Below are 10402 nucleotides of genomic sequence, written 5' to 3'. Positions count from 1 at the left end.
GAAATAATATAAATAATAATACAAATATTAATGATAATATCAACAATAGTAATACAAATAATCATAAAAGCAAAAATAAAAACAACAAAAGCCATAATAGAAATAGAATTAAAAATATCAACAACAATAATAATAATAATAACAATAAAAAAATATGTATATTAACAATAATAATAGCACTAATAACAAGAATAATACTAACAATAAAAATAATATCAACAAAAGCAATAGAAATAATACTAAATATAACAATATTAATAATACCAATCACAGTAATAATAATAATAGAAGTCCAGGGGACTGATCCTCCATAGAGATGTGTGATTGGCCCCCATCCCCCATACTGTGGCCCCTGGCGGTGTCGGCGGACGGAGCCCAGATCCCGAGCTGTCTCCTGACACTCTCCATCTCTTCCGCGCTGACAGCCGGGGGTCACGTGACCAGGGAAGAGATGCCCGTCTCCTAGGTAACCCTCCCTCCTCTGGTCCTCCTCGTGACGTCTCCGTGCCCGGGCCCCGCCCCCAGGTGTCACTTGGCTTAGGTAGCCGTGCGCGCCGCCGTCGCCAGGGTGACCGGCGCATGCCCGGCGCAGCTTGTCCAGGGCCCCGGGGGCGGGATGGAGAGTCCTCTGAACGGGGGACTCCCTCAGGATGAACCCCCTCCGCTTCCCCGGGACCGGCTGTCCGGGCTACAGAAGGGGAACAGTGTGTGCTCCCGCTCGTACTTCGTGGTGGTGATGGTGTTCGTCCATGTCTACATCGTGAATGTCATCGCTCTGCTCCTCTATGTGTATTACAGCAACGGGCCTCTAGGGGGCGACACCTCCACCACCACTACTACTACTACTACCTCCTCCTCCTCCACCAATGGGGTGCCTGACATCCCCACCCCCACCCACCGGGGGCAGGACACCGACTACCGACATCTACCCCGCCTGGAGGGTATCAAGGTGAGTCACACCCCTCCCCCCACACATACCTGAGCCATACCCTCCCCCCACACCTACCTGTGTCACACCCCTCCCCCACACCTACCTGTGTCACACCCCTCCCCCACACCTACCTGAGCCACACCCCTCCTCTCCCACACACCTACCTGTGCCACACCCCTCCTCTCCCCCACACCTACCGGAGTCACACCCCTCCCCCACACCTACCTGAGCCACACCCCTCCTCTCCCCCACACCTACCTGAGTCACACCCCTCCTCTCCCACACACCTACCTGTGCCACACCCCTCCTCTCCCCCACACCTACCGGAGTCACACCCCTCCCCCACACCTACCTGAGCCACACCCCTCCTCTCCCCCACACCTACCTGAGTCACACCCCTCCCCCCACACATACCTGAGTCATACCCCTCCCCCACACCTACCTGAGCCACACCCTTCCCCTACCCCACACCTACCTGAGCCACACCCTTCCCCTACCCCACACCTACCTGAGCCACACCCTTCCCCTACCCCACACCTACCTGAGCCACACCCTTCCCCTACCCCACACCTGCCTGAGTCATACCCTCCCCCCACACCTACCTGTGTCACACCCCACCCCCACACCTACCTGTGTCACACCCCACCCCCACACCTACCTGTGTCACACCCCTCCCCCCACACATACCTGAGCCACACCCCTCCTCTCCCCCACACCTACCTGTGTCACACCCCTCCCCCACACCTTCCTGAGCCACACCCTCCTCTCCCCCACACCTACCTGTGTCACACCCCTCCCCCACACCTACCTGTGTCACACCCCTCCCCCACACCTACCTGAGTCACACCCCTCCTACCTGAGTCACACCCCTCCCCCCACACATACCTGAGTCATACCCCTCCCCCACACCTACCTGAGCCGTGCCTCTCCTCTACCCCACACCTACCTGAGTCATACCCTCCCCCCACACCTACCTGAGTCACACCCCATCCCCTACACCTACCTGAGTCACACCCCTCCCCCACACCTACCTGAGTCACCCCCCCCCCCCCCCCAAATACAGGACACATAACCAAGTTAAACCCTCCCCTCCCTCACATATAGCGTGCCGACCTGAGTGACACCCCTACCCCACATAGCACACCTACCTGAGAGATAACCCCTCCCCCACATATAGTCCCATGTACATCAGGGTCCCCATCAGAGTTCCTCTTTTACATTAAGGACTCTATCATAGCCCCCCCCCCCCCCCCACTGACATCCAGGTCCCCTTCAGACTTTCCCCTTACATCAGGGTCCCCATCAGCGTTCACCTTTTATATTAGGGACCCCATCACAGTCCCCCCTTACATGAGGGTCCCTAGCAGAACCCCCCTTACATCAAGGTCCAAATTAAAACCCCCCACTTACATCTGGGTCCCATTTAGACTTCCTCCTTACATCAAGGTTCCCATCAGACCCTTACATCAGGGTCCCCATCGGAGTTCCCCCTTACATCAGGGTCCCCATCGGAGTTCCCCCTTACATCAGGGTCCCCATCGGAGTTCCCCCTTACATCAGGGTCCCCATCGGAGTTCCCCCTTACATCAGGGTCCTCATCAGAGTTTCCCCTACATCCCAGTCCCCATCAGAGTTTCCCCCCTACATCCGGGTCCCCTTCAGAGTTCCCCCTTACATCAGGGTCCTCATCAGAGTTTCCCCTACATCCCAGTCCCCATCAGAGTTTCCCCCCTACATCCGGGTCCCCTTCAGAGTTCCCCCTTACATCAGGGTCCTCATCAGAGTTTCCCCTACATCCCAGTCCCCATCAGAGTTTCCCCCCTACATCCGGGTCCCCTTCAGAGTTCCCCCTTACATCAGGGTCCCCATGACAGTTCCCACTTACATCAGGGTCCCCATCGGAGTTCCCCCTTACATCAGGGTCCCCATCGGAGTTCCCCCTTACATCAGGGTCCCTATCAGAACCCCCTCCCCCCTTACATCAAGGTCCAAATTAAAAAACCCCACTTACATCCGGGTCCCCTTTCAGACTTCCTTCTTACATCAGGGTCCCCATCAGAGTTCCCCTTTTATATTAGGGAACCCGTCACAGTCCCCCCTTACATCAGGGTCTCTATCAGAACCAAATTAAAACCCCCCACTTACATCAGGGTCCCCATCAGACTTCCCCCTTACATCAGGGTCCCCATCTGAGTTTCCCCTACATGCCGGTCCCCATCAGAGTTTCCCCCCTACATCCCCTTACATCGGGGACCCCATCGGAGTTCCCCCTTACATCGGGGACCCCATCGGAGTTCCCCCTTACATCGGGGACCCCATCGGAGTTCCCCCTTACATCGGGGACCCCATCTGAGTTTCCCCTACATGCCGGTCCCCATCAGAGTTTCCCCCTTACATCCCCTTACATCAGGGTCCCCATCAGAGTTCCCCCTTACATCAGAGTCCCCATCGGAGTTCTCCCTTACATCGGGGACCCCGTCGGAGTTCCCCCTTACATCGGGGTCCCCATCGGAGTTCCCCCTTACATCGGGGTCCCCATCGGAGTTCCCCCTTACATCGGGGACCCCATCGGAGTTCCCCCTTACATCAGGGTCCCCATCGGAGTTCCCCCTTACATCAGGGACCCCATCGGAGTTCCCCCTTACATTGGGGTCCCCATCGGAGTTCCCCCTTACATTGGGGTCCCCATCGGAGTTCCCCCTTACATTGGGGTCCCCATCGGAGTTCCCCCTTACATTGGGGTCCCCATCGGAGTTCCCCCTTACATTGGGGTCCCCATCGGAGTTCCCCCTTACATTGGGGTCCCCATCGGGGTCCCCATCGGAGTTCCCCCTTACATCGGGGACCCCATCGGAGTTCCCCCTTACATCAGGGTCCCCATCGGAGTTCCCCCTTACATCAGGGACCCCATCGGAGTTCCCCCTTACATTGGGGTCCCCATCGGAGTTCCCCCTTACATTGGGGTCCCCATCGGAGTTCCCCCTTACATTGGGGTCCCCATCGGAGTTCCCCCTTACATTGGGGTCCCCATCGGAGTTCCCCCTTACATTGGGGTCCCCATCGGAGTTCCCCCTTACATCGGGGACCCCATCGGAGTTCCCCCTTACATCGAAGTCCCCATCAGAGCCCCCTTATTCTAGAGTCCCTATCAAAAAATCTTGTAGCGAGGAGGGATAAAATCTTAATTCTACTTCAGCTTTAAATGTGTCCAATGTCATCGACCGTTACCGCGAGATACAAAATATTCTCTTATTTATGGCCGCATCCTTGTTTTGCGTCCGTTCAGAGACGCCGGGATCTTCACATTCTAACCCATCGCACTGTCGTTGGTTAGTGAAAAGCTCTGGTGTCCCCCGGCTCAGTGCGGTATTATATATGACCCCCTGTGACCCGATAAATCCTTTGTATGTTTTTCAGGTCGGTCACAAGCAGAAGATCGAACTCCTTCCCAACAAATTCCAGCAAATGGAGACGCTGAGTCTAAAGCCTCTTCTGTTCGGTAAGAGATTTGCCGCCTGTGCCAGGCTCGGCTCCTGGGTGAGAACGGGTTACATTGTGCTTTTGGTAAGAGATTTGCCGCCTGTGCCAGGCTCGGCTCCTGGGTGAGAACGGGTTACATTGTGCTTTTGGTAAGAGATTTGCCGCCTGTGCCAGGCTCGGCTCCTGGGTGAGAACAGGGTTACATTGTGCTTTTGGTAAGAGATTTGCCGCCTGTGCCAGGCTCGGCTCCTGGGTGAGAACGGGTTACATTGTGCTTTTGGTAAGAGATTTGCCGCCTGTGCCAGGCTCGGCTCCTGGGTGAGAATGGGTTACATTGTGCTTTTGGTAAGAGATTTGCCGCCTGTGCCAGGCTCGGCTCCTGGGTGAGAGCGGGTTACATTGTGCTTTTGGTAAGAGATTTGCCGCCTGTGCCAGACTCGGCTCCTGGGTGAGAGCGGGTTACATTGTACTTTTGGTAAGAGATTTGCCGCCTGTGCCAGGCTCGGCTCCTGGGTGAGAGTGGGTTACATTGTACTTTTGGTAAGAGATTTGCCGCCTGTGCCAGGCTCGGCTCCTGGGTGAGAACGGGTTACATTGTGCTTTTGGTAAGAGATTTGCCGCCTGTGCCAGGCTCGGCTCCTGGGTGAGAACGGGTTACATTGTGCTTCAAGCTGTCGGGGAGGAAATGTAATCGTCTTAATTCCTGCATAAGTCTGTCGCTTTTTTTTTCAGGATGGGAGAGGCGATGGGGTTAATGGACATAGCATGCGCGTGCGATTCACAAACTATTCTCCAATTGGGGGGGGGGGGTCACAGCTTTGATTTTATTTACCCGGAATGACCCCATAATGAAAATAAGGGTCCTGCTTTGCATGGAGAGGAACAATTTATCCTAGGTCAGTTTCCCTGCCAGAGACGTTTTTGCATTCTTGCACACATTCAAAAAATAATTTTAGGCCTGAAGATTACATAAAACCCCCCAAAACATTATGGGGTAGAATCGCTAGATTCATAGAGAGTTACGCCGTCGTAAATTTAAGCGTATTCTGGAAACCAGATACGCTTAAATTAGGCTAAGATGTGAGCGGCGTAAGTCTCCTACGCCGTCATATCTTAGTTGCATATTTACGCTGGCCGCTAGGTGGCGCTTCCGTAGATTTACGCGCAGAATATGCAAATTAGGTAGATACGCCGATTCACGAACATACGCGCGCCCGGCGTATCTATATGCGTCGTTTGCGCAAGGCGTCGGACCGGCGTAAAGTTACCCCTGCTATAGTGAGGCGTATGCAATGTTAAGTATGGATGTCGGGACAGTGTTGAATTTTCCGTCGTTTGCGTAAAACGTTCGCGAATAGGGCTTTGCGTAAGTTACATTCACGTCGTCTAGGCATTGAGCGGACGTAATTTAATTTGAGAATTCAACGTGATACTGAGCATGCATGCGCCGTTCGAAAAAAGCGTCATTTACGTGGGGTCATGCTTAGTTTACATAAAACACGCCCCCCTGTTGCTCATTTGATTTAGGCGCGCTTACCCCGGCACATTTACGCTACGCCGCCGTAACTTTAGACGCAAGTGCTTTGTGAATACAGCACTTGCCTCTCTAAGTTGCGGCGGCGTAGCGTAACTACGCTACGCCCGCTTATATTTACGCCTTCATCTCTATACTTACAGGGCCGGATTCAGAAAAGAGATACGCCGGCGTATCTGAGTCCGGCCGTCGTATCTATGCGCCTGATTCATAGAATCAGGTTACGCATAGATATCCCTAAGATCCGACAGGTGTAAGTGACTTACACCGTCGGATCTTAGGTTGCAATCTCACGCTGGCCGCTAGGTGGCGCTTCCGTTTGTATACGCGAGGAATATGCAAATGAGGAGTTACGCCGATTCAGAAACGAACGACCGCCCGGCACTTTTTTTTTACGCTGTTTGCGTTCGGCTTTTTCCGGCGTATAGTTACCCCTGCTATATGAGAGGTATGTGCGGCGTATCCTATGTTAAGTATGGCCGTCGTTCCCGCGCCGAGTTTTGAATTTTTTACATCGTTTGCGTAAGTCGTTTGCGAATACGGAGCGACGTCATTTAGAGCAATGCATGCTGGTAAAATTTACGGACGGCGCATGCGCTGTTCGTTCGGCGCGGGGACGCGCCTTATTTAAATTTTACACGCCCCTACCCGCGGAATTCGCATTCCGCCGGGGGATTTAGGATACGCCACCGTAGGTTTACAGGCAAGTGCTTTCTGAATAAAGCACTTGCCTCAAAAACTTGCGGCGGCGTAACGTAAATGAGATCTAAAGATCCGCTCACCTATCTGAATCCGGCCCACTATGTCCCTGGTCTAAGTTTCCAGCCATGCACCGAATTAGGTGAAGAAATCACAAGCCGGCAGCGTTGGGTTCCTAAGCTGATCCGCTTCCTTGTGATCCCTCAATGTGCTGCAAATACGGCGATTTTTTTCCAGGCAACGGTTAAATTGCTCAGTAGCACGAGATTAAAATTGCATGTGCAGTTTATCCTTAAAACATTAATAGGATTTTTTAATGAATAGCTTAGGCTGGTGTTATTGTAATGAGGTATGTGAAACGTAAATGAATCCACAGGCTGAACGCAGTATGTGGGGGGAGGGGAGGGCACACTTCTGTTACCTACCGAGCTTAAAAAAAAATACCAGAGATATTTTCTACAGAAATCGTGATGTTAGGCAATTTCATTTGTGGATTCTGTAAGACTCGTTTCTCGCTACTGCGATGCGATTTTTGACTCGATTTGCAGTGCAATTATTTAGTGCGACTTTGGTTGCGTTTTTGGATGTGGTTTGCCTATTCTGTGGAGCCAGGGTTTTTTTTTTCTCACTCTTCGTTTCTGCTACCTACCCGCCCCTGAGCACTGTTCCTTGGTTCCACCTCCTACCAGGGATGGACTGGCCATTGGGACTACAGGGAGTTTCCTGGTGGGCCGGCTTCAGTGACAGCGGACCGCCGCCCCCCTCCGCTCCTCTGTCTCTCCCTCCCCGCAGAGCTCATGGGAGTTGTCCGGCCGCCATAGGAGAGACATGTCAAGGTTGGCCAGTCTGGATGAAGTCCAGGGCCAAATTTTTGTCCCAGTCCAGCCCTGCCTGCTACCGACCTCCACCCATTTTAGAGAATACAGAACCAAGTATCATGTTTGCTACTAAGTGATTTGCACAGCATTTGTTAGGCTGGGTTCACACTACGGTTTTCCCGTCCGTCAGCCGCATACGATTTCAGTATTGAAAACGTACGGGCCCGGACGGGAAAACGTAGAGATAGACAATGCATTGCAAATCGTATGCACTCGGATGCATCCGGGTGCGTACGATTTGCTGCCAAAACGTTTTTTAAACGTACGCAAAACCGTGTTCAACCACGGTTTTGCGGTCGTTTTTAAAACAGTATGGCAACCGCATACGTTTTCCTTTAACATTAATGTTAATGGAAAACGCACATATGTGCGGTGCCATACGTTCCCGTCCGTTTCAGCCGCATACGTTTTTTCATATAAATCGTATGCGGCTGACGGACGGGAAAACCGTAGTGTGAACCCAGCCTTAATGATAACAAAAAAAGACAGTAAAATAGATCCCATGCAGTGAGCAACAATAGACCCTACCCCAGCAAGAGTAGACCCCCCCCCCCAGTAATAATAGACCTCACACAACAATAGAAGACCCCCCCCCCCCACAACAAAATAGCACCCCAGCAACAATAGACCCCTGGAAGCAACAACAGATGTCCCAGCAGACTTCATCAATAGACCCTTCAGGAGGCAGCAACAATAGACCTCTCCCTTAAAAGAAGATCCCTCCCAGCAACAATAGCCCCCCCCCCTAGAAACATAAGACCCCCCACTAGCAAAAATAGATCAACAAGAGACCCACCACCAGTGACAATAGATCTCCCAGCAGCAAGCGGCAATAGACCCTCCAGTACAGCCCAGCACTCCTTGCCATTAGATACATTCATTGCTGGAGGTGCCGGAACGGCGTTCCCCCACGTTCCTGCTGAAAAAAAGCCCTGTTTATCACACTGAATCACACCAAAGTAGCACTGGACCCTTTCTCAAAGTCGCATCGCAGCTGCACTGCATTGATGTGAACGGGCACCATTGGAAGCAATATTATTTCCATTGTCATGCGATTCAGTGTGATCAAAGTCGCATGGGAAATTGCATCCGTGTGAACCAGGATTTAGTGTGCTTTGCAAATTGCTAACACAAATTTTTTATATTTTTTTGCTTTTAGAAGAATTAGGATGAATATATATATATATATATATATATATATATATATTTTAGAACTGCATGGACCATTCCTTGGTGGGACATTGAAACACCTCCTGTGTACCCGGTTCTCACCATCGTGTTTCGGCGGTATGAAATAAAGTACTGCACACTTAATTTTTTTCAGTGCAGCGTAAGGCACCACCTCGCACCCTGTGGTGCCCAGTTGAACTTTATGAAATGTTCATGTGATATTTCAATAAAGTTTGTTTAAAAAAATACAAATAATTAAAGGTTTGGTGATCCCGCTGGACTGCAACGCCCACCAACTGGACTACGCAGCACAATGGTGCAAACCTTGTCCTGGCTATTCGAATAGGATTGCCTTACAGCACATCTGTCAAGCACAAGGCCCATGGGCTGAATCCCAGCCCTCCAGGCCTTGGCATGTAGCCCTCGCACCCAGGGCTTTTTTCAGCCAGAAAGTAGTGGAAAAATGTTCCACTACCTCCATCTATCGCCTTCCACTCCCCACTGCAAGGGAGATGCAGTGTGGGGTGGGGCATCATGTGGTAAGCTGCGCTGTGACCCCATCTTTACCCGGGTGCACTGATGCCGAGAGTGGCGGAGGCGCCTGCACTGAACTCTGCACTCGGTACATAGTGCACCCCTGAACTCTGCACTCGGTACATAGTGCACCCCTGAACTCTGCATGTAACGCACCCCTGAACTCTGCACTCTGTATTTAGAGCATCCATGAGCTCAGCACTCTGTATATAGCGCACCCCTGAACTCTGCACTCAGTACATAGCGCACCCTTGAACTCTGCACTCTTACATAGCGCACCCCTGAACTTTACACTCTGTACGTAACGCGTCACTCTGCCATCTGTACGTAGCGCACCCCTGAACTCTGCACTCGGTACGTTACGCACCCCTGCATTCAATAGGTAGCGCAACCCTGAACTCTACACTCTGTATGTGGCTCACCCCTGAACTCTGCACTCTTACATAGCGCACCCCTGAACTTTACACTCTGTACATAACGCGTCACTCTGACATCTGTACGTAGTTCACCCCTGAACTCTGCACTCCGTACGTTACGCACCATTGAACTCTGCACTCAATAGGTAGCGCAACCCTGAACTCTACACTCTGTATGTGGCGCACCCCTGAACTCTGCACTCTGTATGTGGCGCACCCCTGAACTCTGCACTCTGTATGTGGTGCACCCCTGAACTCTACACTCTGTATGTGGCGCACCCCTGAACTCTGCACTCTGTATGTGGCGCACCCCTGAACTCTACACTCTATATGTGGCGCACCCCTGAACTCTACACTCGGTACGTGGCGCACCCCTGAACTCTGCCCTCGGTACGTGGCGCACCCCTGAACTCTGCCCTCAGTACGTGGCGCACCCCTGAACTCTGCCCTCGGTACGTGGCGCACCCCTGAACTCTGCCCTCGGTACGTGGCGCACCCCTGAACTCTGCCCTCGGTACGTGGCGCACCCCTGAACTCTGCCCTCGGTACGTGGCGCACCCCTGAACTCTGCCCTCGGTACGTGGCGCACCCCTGTACTCTGCACTCGGTACGTGGCGCACCCCTGAACTCTACACTCTGTATGTAGCGCACCCCTGAACTCTACACTCTGTATGTGGCGCACCCCTGAACTCTACACTCTGTATGTGGCGCACCCCTGAACTCTACACTCTGTACGTAGCGCACCCCTGAACTCTACACT

The 10402-nt window shown here is 52.5% G+C and overlaps 1 protein-coding gene across 1 annotated transcript in view; it reads left to right on the top strand.

Annotated features, from left to right (window-relative positions):
* The first annotated feature begins 528 nt into the window (after window positions 1-528).
* P4HTM (prolyl 4-hydroxylase, transmembrane) overlaps window positions 529-10402 on the top strand; it is a 56514-nt gene continuing 46640 nt past the window's right edge. The window contains exons 1-2 of the mRNA XM_040358931.1: window positions 529-949; window positions 4349-4430. Of these exons, the coding sequence (XP_040214865.1) occupies window positions 617-949; window positions 4349-4430 (415 nt within the window). The 5' untranslated portion in view covers window positions 529-616. The remainder of the gene's footprint in view (window positions 950-4348; window positions 4431-10402) is intronic.

The sequence above is a fragment of the Rana temporaria genome, chromosome 7 (genome assembly GCF_905171775.1).
Source record: "Rana temporaria chromosome 7, aRanTem1.1, whole genome shotgun sequence".
In the NCBI taxonomy this organism is placed as follows: Eukaryota; Metazoa; Chordata; class Amphibia; order Anura; family Ranidae; genus Rana; species Rana temporaria.
This window is presented reverse-complemented; position numbering and strand designations above follow the sequence as displayed.